Here is a 14,949-nt window from a genome sequence, read left to right as displayed (position 1 = left end):
CAGAGCGACTTGAATTATTCTGTCACGCCCTGGCCATAGAGAGGCTTTTATTCTCTATTTTGGTTAGGCCAGGGTGTGACTAGGGTGGGCATTCTAGTTTCTTTATGTCTATGTTTTATATTTCTTTGTGTTTGGCCCGGGTTGCAACTATCTATCGTTGTCTCTGATTGAGAACCAAACTTAGGTAGCCCTTTTTTCCGCCTGTCTTTGTGGCAAGTTGACTTTGTTCAGGGCACATAGCCTGTAGCTTCACGGTTGTTTTCTCATTTGTTTTGTTTTGTTGGCGTCATTTTCTATAATAAAAGAAAATGTGCGCCCACTACGCTGCACCTTGGTCCACTTCCTTCAACAGCCGTGACATATTCAATTATTATTTAATTATCGGTGAAATGATACAATGCTAACAGTCTTCGAATACGATAATTGAGACTCATTTTCCAGGGATGACAGTTACTTACTGGTACAGGGGCTAGCAGTTGACTTACTAGCCTATGGGACCCCCACATTTCATTTGATGCTATTGTTTTTCATGAACCTCAGCTTCCTTGAAGAGCACTTTAACCTGAATCGTCCTCAGCATCAACTCTATGCCCAAAGTTTTCCAAGAGAGTTGACATGACGGGAGACACGACTGCATATCATTTCAATAAATCTAAGTGAGAGGGGAACCTTCCAAAAGAGAGGGGGCCAAATCGACACCCCCCTGGCGTCCTCTGATGGATGTGTCAGGAGGCTGAGCTCATTAAAATGTCTCTATGTCTGGATACCCTGTAACTCATTGTGGTGTGTGTGTGTGTGCGTGTGTGTGAGGACTGATTTGGAGCTCACTGGGTGACAGTGAGATGTGATCTGTGGGTCTATACCTTACCACTGTCAGGCTACTGAGGATATATGTGTGTGTGTGTGTGTGTGTGTGTGTGTGTGTGTGTGTGTGTGTGTGTGTGTGTGTGTGTGTGTGTGTGTGTGTGTGTGTGTTTTGGATGGCGGAGGGGGGAGGGGGGTATGGTAGAAATGTGTACGTTTCTTAGAATGTGTGTGTGGTGGTGTGGTGGGGCCGAGGAGATGTTTCTGGAAGGGGAGGGTTGTATGGGTGGTTGTATTCAACACAGCAAGATAGATGACTGACTATGGAAGCTTTACTTCTGCTCTGGTACACTACACCCCCCCAAATAAATAAATAAATATACTTTTTTTTTAAGGAACTCAGTCCAGCTTTCAACTCAATCTTGAAAGTTGTAATAGTAGAATGCACAAGGTGCAGTTTCAAAATTGGGTTGTGCATCATCAGTATTCCTCTTGTCATGTCAGTCATTGCAGGCCCTAGAGAGATATTTATAACTTGTCAGAAATGTCCAGATCAACTAGCCCATGTCTGTGAACGTGTTTTAGCTAGGTAATTTATGTTCGAGTAACTCAAATATCATGCGAATACACATTAGACAATGCAAAATGTGTAGAATTGCAGGAAATAGGCTTTAAACCTGCAAAAATCTTATCTCCGCCAGCAAGAGGGGTTGTGAACAATTTGTATCATGAACAGTGCTTGTGCCTATAGAAATAGACAGGGTGCACGCATGCAGGGGGGGGGGGGTTGTTCCCCAGTGCTGAAAGGGGGGCTTGAGTGAAAACTTTTGGGAACCGCTGCCCTAATACATCCTGCTAGGCATGACACATCCACACACCACACAGCAACTTTATCAATGACACTAACTGCTCCTGTAAGTCTCTCTGGATAAGAGCGTCTGCTGAATAACGCACATGTCTATGTCATGTTAATGTACCCACAGTATTGACACGACACAACGCCTAAGCTCCTGAGTGGCGCAGCGGTCTAAGGCACTGCATCTCAGTGCAAGAGGCGTCACTACAGTCCCTGGATTGAATCCAGGCTGTATCACATCCTGCCGTGATTGGGAGTCCCATAGGGCGGTGCACAATTGGCCCAGCGTTGTCTGGGTTTGGCCGGGGTAAGCCGTCATTGCAAATAAGAATTTGTTCTTAACTGACTTGCCTAGTTAAATATGTATATATATATGTTTATTTTTAAACTAGATATCAATGTATCGACTACACAAGATGATCTGCCCGGGACGGTTCCATGCTATGGCTGTAGGAATTAATTTTGATGAAACCCTGATGAAGACGGCTTGCTGTGGAAACGTTGGTAAATAGATGACTGCATCGGAGCTACTAGAGTCTGCTGCTTCCTCTTTCTTCTGAAATGGCTGTGGGAACACCCTGAAATGAAAGGACATCTTGCTAGTGACTAAAGTAATGGAAATCAATCCAGTCAATTCAGGCCAGCTCATTAGAGCGATAGTCAACTGATTGATTAGAAATCAGATTGATTGACAGCGCGTGTTGGGAGATGTTATGTAAGTCATGTGGATTGGAACCTTCTGAGGCTTTGGGTGTACAAATGTCACGTTGTGTAACACTTCCTGTTAGCTTAAGCCTGACACAAGACAGAGGAAAGGTCACATGCTGCTGTCACAATGTTAAAGTTCCCAACATCCACTGTAAATGATTTCAGTGAACAAGGTTTGGGTCAATCCCATTCCAGTTCAGTACATTTTACGAAAGTAAGAAATATGTCAATTAAATGGCCTTGTTCAAACCTTGAATTGGATTTTCAATTTACCTTGACCTGAATTAAATGAAATTGAATGGGCCCAAACGGAAGCACTTACTTGCAGATTCTAAACATAGCAGTATATGAATAGAGGATCGGGGTCACAGTGGATTAAGGTTTGTTGTTTTGGACATGAACACACACAGCTTTTGACGATGGTGGACAATTGTAGTGTGTGTTTCATCAGGGGCTTCTATGGGCCTGTGGGATTACAGATTTCACATGCAGCGTGTGTGTGGGGGGGGGGGGGTTACAGCATGTACGTGTGTGTGTCCTACCATGCTGTCTGTCTGTCTCACTGTGTGTGTCAGGGGGAGGGGGGTTCAGGGGGAGGGTGTGTGTGTGTGTGTGTGTGTGTGTGTGTGTGTGTGTGTGTGTGTGTGTGTGTGTGTGTGTGTGTGTGTGTGTGTGTGTCCCAGGATGACTCACATTTTTTTCTCACAACAATAAACAGAACTCCCCTTGGTGACAATATTTGCTCATATACCTGACAGAGAGATAGGGAGAGAAAGATAGAAAGAGAGAGAGAGAGAGAGAGAGAGAGAGAGTTTGCGAGTGAGTGATAACCCCCAGATAAAGAATGATCCGTCTCAGCCAGAGGGGACAGAGAGGGGAGCAGGGATCAGTGGTCACTCAGGTGAGGCGGAGGCGTACTGATGATGTCAGAGCAGCAGCCAAACGAGATTAACCTGAACTAGCAGAACAGCCACAGATCCACACAGATTCACCTGAACTAGCAGAACAGCTACAGATCCACACAGATTCAACTGAACTAGCAGTAGAGCCACAGATCCACACAGATTAACCTGAACTAGCAGAAGAGCCACAGATTCACACAGATTCTCCTGAACCAGCAGTTGAGCCACAGATCCACACAGATTCTCCTGGACTAGCAGAAGAGCCACAGATCCACACAGATTCTCCTGGACTAGCAGTAGAGCCACAGATCCACACAGATTCTCCTGGACTAGCAGTAGAGTCACAGATCCACACATATTCTCCTGGACTAGCAGTAGAGCCTCAGATCCACACAGATTCTCCTGGACTAGCAGTAGAGCCACAGATCCACACATATTCTCCTGAACTAGCAGGAGAGCCTCAGATCCACACAGATTCTCCTGGACTATGTTTTGTTCTATGTTTGTATTTCTATGTGTTTGGCCTGGTATGGTTCCCAATCAGAGGCGGCTGTCAATCGTTGTCTCTGATTGAGAACCATACTTAGGCAGCCTGGTTTCGCCCTTGAGTTGTGGGTAGTTGTTTTCTGTTTTGTGTGTATCACCTGACAGAACTATTTCGTTCTCGTTATTCCTCGTTGTTATTTTGTTTAGTGTTCAGCTTTGATTAAATTGACAACATGAACACTTATCACGCTGCGCTTTGGTCTACTCCTTCTTCCACCAACGAAAACCGTTACAGGTGCCTTCAGAAAGTATTCAGACACCTTGACATTTTGTTACGTTCATCCTTATTCTAAAATTGATTAAATAGTTATTTTCCCCTCATCAATCTACACACAATACCATGACAAAGAAAAAACAGGTTTTTAGAATTTTGGGCTAATTTAAAAAGATTCAAAAATGAAAATGTACATAACTACATAAGTACACTACAAGCTTGGCACACCTGTATTTGGGGAATTTCTCCCATTTTTCTATGCAGATCCTCTCAAGCTCTGTCAAGTTGGATGGGGAGCGTTGCTGCACTGCTATTTGCAAGTCGATCCAGAGATGTTTGATTTAAGTCCGGGCTCTGACTGGGCCACTCAAGGACATTCAGAGACTTGTCCCGAAGCCACTCCTGTGTTGTCTTGGCTGTGTGCTTAGGGTCGTTGTCCTGTTGGAAGGTGAACCTTGACCCAGGTCTGTGGACCTGAGCACTCTGGAGCAGGTTTTCATCAAGGATCTCTCTGTACTTTTCTCAGTTCATCTTTGCCTAGATCCTGACTAGTTTCACAGTCCCTGCCGCTGAAAAACATATCCACAGCATGATGCTGCCACCACCATGCTTCACTGTAGGGATTGCGCCAGGTTTCCTGCAGACTTGACTCTTGGCATTCAGGCCAAAGAATCTTGTTTCTCATGGTCTGAGAGTCTTTAGGTGCCTTTTGGCAAACTCCAAGAGGGCTGTCATGTGCCTTTTATTGAAGAGTGGCTTCTGTCTGGCCACTCTACCATTAAGGCCTGATTGGTGGAGTGCTTCAGAGATGGTTGTCCTTCTGGAAGGTTCTCCCATCTCCACAGAGGAACTCTGGAGCTCTGTCAGTGACCATCGGGTTCTTGGTCACCTCCCTGACCAAGGCAGGTCTGTGTGTGTATTTAAAAACATCGTACACCGGTACAGAAATAATCTTAAGGTTTCCTGTCTTTTAGTTCCCACTATTGCTCAGTTTTGCCGGGCGGCCAGCTCTAGGAAGAGTCTTTGTGGTTCCAAACTTCTTCCATTTAACAATGATGGAGGCCACTGTGTTCTTGGGGACCTTCAATGCTGCAGAAATGTTTTGGTACCCTTCCCCAGATCTGTGCCTCGACACAATGCTGTTTCGGAGGTCTAAGGATATTTCCTTTGATTGGTTTTTCTATTTGTAGAGGTTCTAACAGTAGAACAGGAGTGAATCCACCAGCCTGCCACATAGAACTAGAGCTCATAGATTCTATTATTCTATAATATTTCACTCCAGAGGGTTATTCTGTCTGTTCTACTAGACAGAAGTAGACAGGATAAATATACCCCTTCTCCCAAGAAATAACAGTCAAATAAACGAATTACTTTTTAGTTGAGTGTATTGCCAAATAAGATATTTGAGTACTTCAAACAAGGCATTATTATGGATGTTATTGTTGAATATACTCGAGATTACATGAGAAGAAAAGGCTCACGTGTCAAGAGACATGTCCATGTGGTGTCTCTGAAAGGTGCACAACCAACCATAATAGTTCCTACACTATTTCCTCATTACAAAAGCATTAACAAGAAGTTGTACGTCTTGTAACATTGTCTGAGCCTTGCTAGAAGAGCACTTATCGGCCCTCTCTTGAACGCAGCTCTCTCCAACCCATCGTTCCTACACCATTGTCTAATTAGAAATGCATTAAGGAGAGGTTGTAAAAGTGTGTACGTCTGACCCTCAGAAGAAGAGCTCTTATCAGCCCGCTCTTGAACGCAACTCTCTCAGCTTCGCCTGACTGCAAGCCAGTCTGGTATTGATTTCTCATTGGTTGATTTGTTTAACCACCCAGAGACAGTTGTTATTGCCTTGTGAGGGAGCAAATTCTGCCTTAACTGCTGCTTGCTACTTCGATTGGGCATTTTACTCTTTACAATACCTGCATTTATTGGTTTGTGACTACAGAGAGGTACATTTCAATGCAGGCACTGTAGCTAAAAAATAGTCCAGTTTGGAACAAAATGACTATATGAGGATATTGAAATATTAATCTTTGTTCACCCAAAACTAAAGTCTAATTGGTCAGCTCCTCGATTAGGTTCTGGGTCCAGAAATGTTAAGAGAAGAGATTAGGAGATGCCAGAACAAGGAGCTCCACCCTCTCTCTTTGAAAGTTACAGGCAAGTCTATGGGCCGAATGTCCCCTACCCTTCTGAAATTCGAAAGGTGTTTAACACCTGCGAAATCGTGATTTGTCCAAATAACCAGTGATGAAAAACACAGAACTACTGATGCTCGTTAGCTATCGGTGGCCATAGTATAAAGACAGATCTACGGTACCATGTATGTCTACGTGGTCTGTTCACCAGAGATTATTGACAGATTGTTATTGTTCACGGTCATGATGCTTTCACAAACAAGTATGAAATAACTGTAGTAATTGACTGAGCCGCTCTTGTTGATTTAATATGTAAACACATTTTCATGTAATAACACAAAGCTAAATAAAATACAATCATGACAAATCGGTCAGCTGTAGCAAATCCATTTCCTTTGTACCTCTGCTTTGAATGAGATCTGCAATACTTTAAATAAATATTTAATCCCATATTTTCTTCCATTGACATGCTCCATTACTTCAAATGGCCTCCTTCCAAGACAGTCTGTGTGTGTATGTCTGGGAGTGTGTGTGTGTGTGTGTGTGTGTGTGTGTGTGTGTGTGTGTGTGTGTGTGTGTGTGTGTGTGTGTGTGTGTGTGTGTGTGTGTGTGTGTGTGTGTGTGTGTGTGTGTGTGTGTGTGTGTGTGTGTGTGTGTGTGTGTGTTATTTTTTTTTTAAAGAAAGTATACATCTTTAGAAATGACTTTCCCAAAACAACAAATTAGCTAACCTTTACAATGATGGTGACTTCTGTCCCTCAGCCTGAGAGAGTTGTATTAAAAACACCACTGAGTTCATAGAATAGTCTGCTTATCTTCACTATGAGTCCTCCTCCTCTCCCTCATAATCCTCTCTCTCCATCTCCTCTCGTCATAATCCTCCTCAGTGTCCCCCTCCTCCTCCGTGTCCTCATCTGTTTCCTCCTCCTCCTCATCCATGTCGCCATCCGCTTCCTCCTCTTCCTCATAATTCTCAATCCTCCTCCTCCTCTTCCTGCATTCCCTCTTCCTCATAATCCTCTTCTTTATCCTCCTCTTTCTCCTCCTCAGTGTCCACATCTGCTTCCTCCTCTTCCTCATAATCCTCATTCTCTTCCTACTCTTCCTCCTCCTCCTCTTCCTGCACCCCCTCTTCCTCATAATCCTCCTCTTCCTCCCCCTCCTCCTCCTCCACCTCATCCTCCTCCTCAGTGACCCCATCCACTTCCTCCTCTTCCTCATAATCCTCATTATCTTCCTCCTCCTCCTCTTCCTGCACCCCATCTTCCTCATAATCCTCCTCCTCCTCCCCCTCCTCCTCCCCCTCCTCCTCCTCCTCATCCTCCTCCTCAGTGTCCCCATCCGCTTCCTCCTCTTCCTCATAACCCTCATTCTCTTCCACCTCCTCCTCTTCCTGCACCCCCTCTTCCTCATAATCCTCCTCTTCCTCCTCCTCCTCCTCCTCTTCCTCCTCCTCCTCCTCCTCCTCCTCCTCCTCCTCAGTGTCCCCGTCCGCTTCCTCCTCTTCCTCATAATCCTCATTCTCTTCCTCCTCCTCCTCTTCCTGCACCCCTTCTTCCTCATAATCCTCCTCCTCCTCCTCTTCCTCCACCCCCTCTTCCTCTTCTTCCTCATCCTCAGTGTCCTCTTCATCCTCTTCCTCCTCTTCTTCCTCATCAGAATCCTCACTTTGTAAGGTGGGTTCTGTTTTTGATTTGATGATGTCTAAAACAGTAATGCGATTTGGGTCCCAGACACAGGTCTCTTCTAAACCACTCTTCACCATGCCACAGTTAGGAGGAACCCAGGCTGAGTCGTAACCTTCGTAATGCCACGTCTTCTGCAAAGGGTGGTCTTGGCGGTCTATTTTTTTCACCTTGCCCACATTGACTTTAACTTTGATGACAACCTTCTGGTGTTCAGTGAGGTCCAGGGGGTATCTACTAGCCTTCTCCAGGTCCCGGCTTAGATACACACCCTGCCCCAACATGCCACACTTGGACGGACAAAAATCTTTAACCATGATTTTCTGTGCAGCCCACCAAGAGGTGCCGTGGTACATGATGTAGATTCTGCCATTCCGTGGCCCTGATAGACCCATTCTTCGTGCCACAGCAGAAGAAGTAAAGTAATCTCCTCTCCACGTGGCCATATCCTCCCCAATTTTAAGGTATTCCCTCCCTGACCACAAATAAGTGTGTCAAAATATATAGAAGGGAATGAACTACATTTGACCTACAGTATATCAAAACAGAGTATAAAACAGCTGCAATTTGAAAAGGTTAAGTTGGATAAAATACTCACCAAAAAACGTCCAAGTTATATGGTTCTATATTAGTTAGTTCACTTAATGACAGATCGGTGTTGATCTCTGAAGGGTGATTCAGGTAAAAGTGATTCACCAGACAGATTACTTTACACCCAAGGAAGTTGTTACTGGTAAAAGGAATATAAATAGAAGTTGTCTTCCTTTCGTTGATCAGAGCAGGATGTCTCCTAAATTAGGAAGGGGCAGGCTTTGTTATTTTTACACCACCCCCTTCTCCCTCGCTCTCAAATGGCTGCCTGGTATTTGCACTTAGCACCCAGCTAACCCTTCACTGGCTGTATCTGCCTACTGAAGAGACTGGCTTTATGAACTTGCTTTGAGTGGATTTTGCTAACCAATAAAACGTATCAAATTAATTTGTCTTGTATCCAGAAGTTTTTGCAATATATTTTTTTATACAGGATTATTCAAACTGGAGGTAAGGTTTTCATCTAAAATCCTTCTCACACTACAGCCAGCCAGAAATGGTTTTCTCATGGTCACATACAATTAAACTCTTTATAATACAATCATTGGAGGCTCCTCAGAGGAGGAAGGAGAGGACAATCCTCCTCGGTGAATTTCATAAAATTGTGAAACATTTAAAAATGATCCTTTTTTAGATAAATCTATACTAAATACATTAACATGTCACCAAATAAATTATTAAAACACACTGTTTTGCAATGGAGGTCCACAGTAGACTCAACAGTACTCTGTTGGCTGGCACGATGGTGAACCTTAAAAAATTAAGGAGAAGCGATAGAGAGAGAGAGAAAGAGATATTTTGTCATTTTATTTTCACTTTCACTTTTACTTATACTACCGGTCAAACGTTTTAGAACACCTAGTCATTCAAGGGTTTGTCTTTATTTTTTACTATTTTCTACATTGTAGAATAATAGTGAAGACATATAACACATATGGAATCATGTAGTAACAAGAAAAGTGTTAAATAAATCATAATATATTTTACATTTGAGATTCTTCAAATAGCCACATTTTGCATTGATGACAGCTTTGAAAACTTGGTATTCTCGAAAACCAGCTTCACCTGGAATACTTTTCCAACAGTCTTAAAGGAGTTCCCACATATTTTGAGCACTTGTTGGCTACTTTTCCTTCACTCTGCGGCCCAACTCATCCCAAACCATCTCAATTTGGTTGAGGTCGGGGGATTGTGGAGGCCAGGTCATATGATGCAGCTCTCTATCACTCTCCTTCTTGGTCAAATAGCCCTTACATGGTGTATTGGATGGTGTATTATGGATGGTGTATTTCTGCAGAATGCTCTGGTAGCCATGCTGGTTAAGTGTGCCTTGAATTCTTAATAATTCACAAACAGTGTCACCAGCAAAGCACCCCCACACCATAAAACCTCCTCCTCCATTTTGATTTGTTTAACACTTTTTTGGTTACTACATGATTCCATATGTGTTATTTCATAGTTTTTATGTCTTCACTTTTATTCTACAATGTAGAAAATAGTAAAAATAAAGAAAATGGAATGGAATGAAATGAAAAAAAATGGAATGAGTAGGTGTTCTAAAACTTTTGACCGGTAGTGTACTTAGCTAGCAAATGCAGTTTGCTAGTTTAGTCAATTTAATAAACACCCGGCTCAAACAGGTGGGATGCTATGTTAGCTAGCTGGCTATGGCTATCCAACACAATACTGGAACTCTTCCAAGACAAGGTAAGCTTTTGGTTGAACTATTTCTTGCCACTGGGGCCTGCCGGTGTAACTGCTAAACTGCTTACTGACTGTACATACAGTTCTGCATGATTGTAGCGGGTTTACTAACACACTAGTTTTATTAGCTATGTTGACAATGATGTTACAGCCTACCTACAACAATGTAGGTAGGCTGTGTGTAGCGTTATGATATTATTATGATATGGTTTCGTCTGGTCACATACAGCTGATGTGTTGTGCATTGAAATCCACAAGCAGAGGGAAAAGGTGAGAGGAGGAGAGCATGTAGATACGAGAAGGAATACAGTGTGGCTGCTATGAAAGTGAACTGTGTTTACGTGTTATCAGATGTGAATTCATTCTGCCAATTCTGTTGAAAAAGGTTTCATAAACAGAAGCAAACAGAATGAAACGGGGATAACATACCTGAATTTGTCCAATAGAAACTCTAATTTTGTAACTGTTGGACTAATGATTACATCCCAAATGTCACGGATTCCCCGGTACTGTTGCTCATTCCACGCACCAGTTCCGGAGGTCTATGTCACCGGCCTCTAGGCGTCACTGAACTGTCTCATTACGCACACCTGATTCCAATTCCCCTGACTAGTAATTGTACTGTATATATGTGACTGTTCACCATTGTCTTGGTGGGTTATTGTTCCCATGTCCGTTGGGCTTGCGAGTACCTGTGCTTTGTTGTTTCGGCTTTCGTGCTGCGTGTATTGTGGACTCCTTATTACGGGTCTCGTCCCGTGTTTTGTTGGGTTTTTGGGTGGAGTATTAAAAACCCCTATTACATATTCCTGCGCCTGTCTCCAATCATTTATACAACGTGACACTAGATCAGCTAGATGCAAGCAAGAGTAGTGAGCAAGGCGGTATTGAATGTGTCACTTTCTGTCCATTTGTCACTGTATGTCGCCTAAAAAATGTATGTCAACCTGTGTACACCTACTTTGAAAACATTCATAGACTAGGTTGTAGCAACCTCATGATGGAAATATGTCAAATTTGAGTATTGTCATGAACCGGCTCAAAGCCCGTAACAAAAGGGAGACAACGTGGAGATAAGGAGTAACAAAACATATTTATTAAATAAGTAACTAAGTACAATATACAATGGTGTGTGTAATCAGTAGTGTAAGTGAGTGTTTTGCATGCATGAATGTGATAATGCAGGGTGTTGAAAGGTGCCAAAGCAAACAACCAAAAGGCCACCAAGATACACAACAAAATCTAGAAAGGTGTCTGCATAGAGAGAGTCTCCTCCATGAATGGGGAAGTGGTGTATTTATCCTGGGACACACCGGGCCCAGGTGTTTCCCATGTAGCTGACGACCCTCCCAACTCCGCCCACCGGCATCCTAATAAGGAAAACAAGAGCAAAGAGAGAATACGGCAGACAGAGAGGGTCGTCACAGTATCATGTAGTATCCTGAACCATCTCGATGTTACATTGAACTGGGTGAATGGAATATGAATGACAGTCATCCAATACGCTGTCATGGAAATAAGGCCATGCTCATGAAAAAAAATTATTGTCCTCCCTCGTCTTCAATGGCACAGACCGCCACAGGTGTCAATAGATTTTTATCAACATTATAATGTTGGAATTCCAAAACATTAAACTTAATCAAGTTTTATTAAGATTATTTGGTTAAAATACTTACAGATCTGGAGTTGTCTAACTGATGTTGATCCAGGATGCAGGTACAGGTAAGAATGTAGTGATGGGCATTTTGTGCTGTTAATATGCAAATATGTAGACGTTTTGTTTCCAATCATACAAGACGTCACGTCTCAGTAATGAAGGATGTTATGACAGGAGTGTTTTATTTAGAGAACAACACCTAGACACTGTCTTTTTACCAGATCTAAACCAGTAAGCAAAATGACGTTGGAAAGACATCTTTTAGACGTCTTTTCCAGACGTTGATGTAAGGTGCATTTTAGGTGCTGAATGAAAAGGTGAAAAGACGTCATGTACGGAAATCAAAATATATATATTTTCCGGACGTCCAAAATAAGTATTTTTGTTTCTGGACTTCGAAATCTGGTGCAATGTAGGTGCTGAGTAAAAGGTGAGAACTTATTTTCTTGACGTCAAAGATACATATTTTCGGTCATTGATTCTATTGCCATATTTTAACTGCACATACAGTCGAAGTCAGAAATGTACACCTTAGCCAAATACATTTAAACTCAGTTTTTCACGAATCCTGACATTTAATTCTAGTAATAATTCCCTGTCTTAGGTCAGTTAGGATCACCACTTTATTTTAAGAATGTGAAGTGTCAGAATAATAGTAGATAGAATAATTTATTTCAGCTTTTATTTCTTTCATCACATTCCCAGTGGGTCAGAAGTTTACATACAGTCAATTAGTATTTGGTATCATTGCCTTTAAATTGTTTAACTTCGGTCAAACGTTTCGGGTAGCCTTCCACAAGCTTCCCACAATAAGTTGGGTGAATTTTGGCCCATTCCTCCTGACAGAGCTGGTGTAACTGAGTCAGGTTTGTAGGCCTCCTTGCTCGCACACGCTTTTTCAGTTCTGCCCACAAATGTTCTACAGGATTGAGCTCAAGCTTTGTGATGGCCACTCCAATACCTTGACTTTGTTGTCCTTAAGCCATTTTGCCACAACTTTGGAAGTATGCTTGGGGTCATTGTTCATTTGGAAGACCCATTTGTGACCATGTTTTAACTGATGTCTTGAGATGTTGCTTCAATATATCCACATAATTTTCCTCGCTCATGATGCCATCTATTTTGTGAAGTGCACCAGTCCCTCCTGCAGCAAAGCACCCCCACAACATGATGCTGCCTCCCCTGTGCTTCATGGTTCAGACGTTGTTCTTCGGCTTTTAAGCCTTCCCCATTTTTGCTGAGTGTTCTTTCAGGTTATGTCAATATAAGACTTGTTTTACTGTGGATATTGATACTCTTGTACCTGTTTCCTCCAGCATATTCACAAGGTCCTTTGCTGTTGTTCTGGGATTGATTTGCACTTTTCGTACCAAAGTACGTTCTTCTCTAGGAGACAGAACGCGTCTCCTTCTTGAGCGGTATGACGGCTGTGTGGTCCCATGGTGTTTATACTTGCGTTCTATTGTTTGTACAGATGAACATGGTACCTTCAGGCGTTTGGAAATTGCTCCCAAGGATGAACTAGACTTGTGGAGGTTTACAATTATTTTCTGAGGTCTTGGCTGATTTCTTTTGATTTTTCCCATGATGTCAAGCAAAGAGGCACTGAGTGTGAAGGTAGGCCTTGAAATACATCCACAGGTACTCCTCCAATTGACTCAAGTGATGTCAATTAGCCTATCAGAAGCTTCTAAAGCCATGACATAATTTTCTGGAATTTTCCAAGCTTTTTAAAGGCACAGTCAACTTAGTGTATGTGAACTTCTGACCCACTGGAATTGTGATACGTTGAATTATAAGTTAAATAATCTGTCTGTAAACAATTGTTGGGAAAATGAATTGTGTCATGCACAAAGTAGATGTCCTAACCGACTTGCCAGAATTATAGTTTCTTAACAAGAAATATGTGGAGTGGTTGAAAAACGAGTTTGAATGACTCCAATCTAAGCGTATGTGAACTTCCGACTTCAACTGTATATACAGTATATATATTTCTTATACCTCTCAGATATAGGACAGACACTTCAGATGAAACTTCCTAGATAGTATTTTGGGACTATCTGTTGTTCCATGAAGTGAATCTGTTATTCAATGCATTTGTATGGGGCTAACAGCAGTAAGGTCAAATAACATTTTGCATTCATTTTTATTTTTTTATTTTTGGGGGGGATACTTCAAGAGGTCTTAATATTCCAAATCAAATAGCAAAATGATCATTGGTATGACCTTCTTAAAACAATTCCACAGCTTAGTAGATCCCGCCCCCAAGGCTGTTATATTGATGTCTGATGTCAGGATGTTAATCCCTTTCACTTCTTACCAGACATGTTCAGCATCAAAAGGTCAACAAGTGCAAACATAACTTTATTCTCCTACACAATCATGTTATGCAGACTTCTTTAAACCTATATCATGTATGTGATCTGATCAGGAACAAATGTGGTCACAAGCGGTCAGGAAAAACGAATGTCCCTAATCCCCCAGATTACAAAAATTCAGATTCAGTAGGACAAAAATACCCTTGAAAGATGTTGAGTGCTACAAAGGTCTTCTTTGGTTACACCCATTCAGGAGAGTCAATTCATAAAGTGCATTTATGTCCAATGTCCCTCTACACGCCACCTCTCCTTAATTACCTTTGAACTTTTTCAAAAGGAAGCGAGAGGAGACATGGGAGAATGGACCCAGGATGAGAGCTAATCTAATTAATAAATTGCCATTCTCTTCCTCCCCCTTCTTCTCCTCCTCCTCTCCTTCCACACCTGTTTCCTCATAATCCTCATCCTCCTTTTCTTCCTCATCAGTGTCCTCACTTTGTAAGGTGGGTTCTGTTTTTTATTTGAAGATGCCTAAAACAGTAATGTGGTTTGGGTCCCAGACACAGGTCTCTTCTAAACCACTCTTCACCATGCCACAGTTAGGAGGAACCCAGGCTGAGTCGTAACCTTCGTCATGCCACGTCTTCTGCAAAGGGTGGCTTTGGCAGTCTGTTGTCTTCACCTTGCCCACATTGACTTTAACTCTGATGACAACCTTCTGGTGTTCAATGAGGTCCAGGGGTTATCTACTACCCTTCTCCAGGTCCCGGCTTAGATACACACCCTGCCCCAACATGCCACACTTGGATGGTTAAAA

General features: G+C 42.5%; 1 protein-coding gene across 1 annotated transcript; it reads right to left on the bottom strand.

The window, feature by feature from the left end:
• Positions 1-7,273: 7,273 nt before the first annotated feature.
• LOC135559817 (cilia- and flagella-associated protein 251-like) lies at positions 7,274-8,626 on the bottom strand. Its single transcript, XM_065000691.1, has 2 exons — positions 8,461-8,626; positions 7,274-8,337 (listed from the first exon to the last, which is right to left on the bottom strand). The coding sequence occupies exon 2, from the start codon at positions 8,306-8,308 to the stop codon at positions 7,274-7,276; it is 1,035 nt and encodes a 344-aa protein (XP_064856763.1). The 5' UTR covers positions 8,309-8,337; positions 8,461-8,626.
• Between the last annotated feature and the right edge of the window lie 6,323 nt (positions 8,627-14,949).

This window comes from Oncorhynchus nerka, linkage group LG15 (assembly GCF_034236695.1).
Source record: "Oncorhynchus nerka isolate Pitt River linkage group LG15, Oner_Uvic_2.0, whole genome shotgun sequence".
Taxonomy (NCBI): Eukaryota; Metazoa; Chordata; class Actinopteri; order Salmoniformes; family Salmonidae; genus Oncorhynchus; species Oncorhynchus nerka.
Note: the sequence above shows the minus strand (reverse complement) of the source record. Positions and strands in the feature narration are given on the sequence as shown.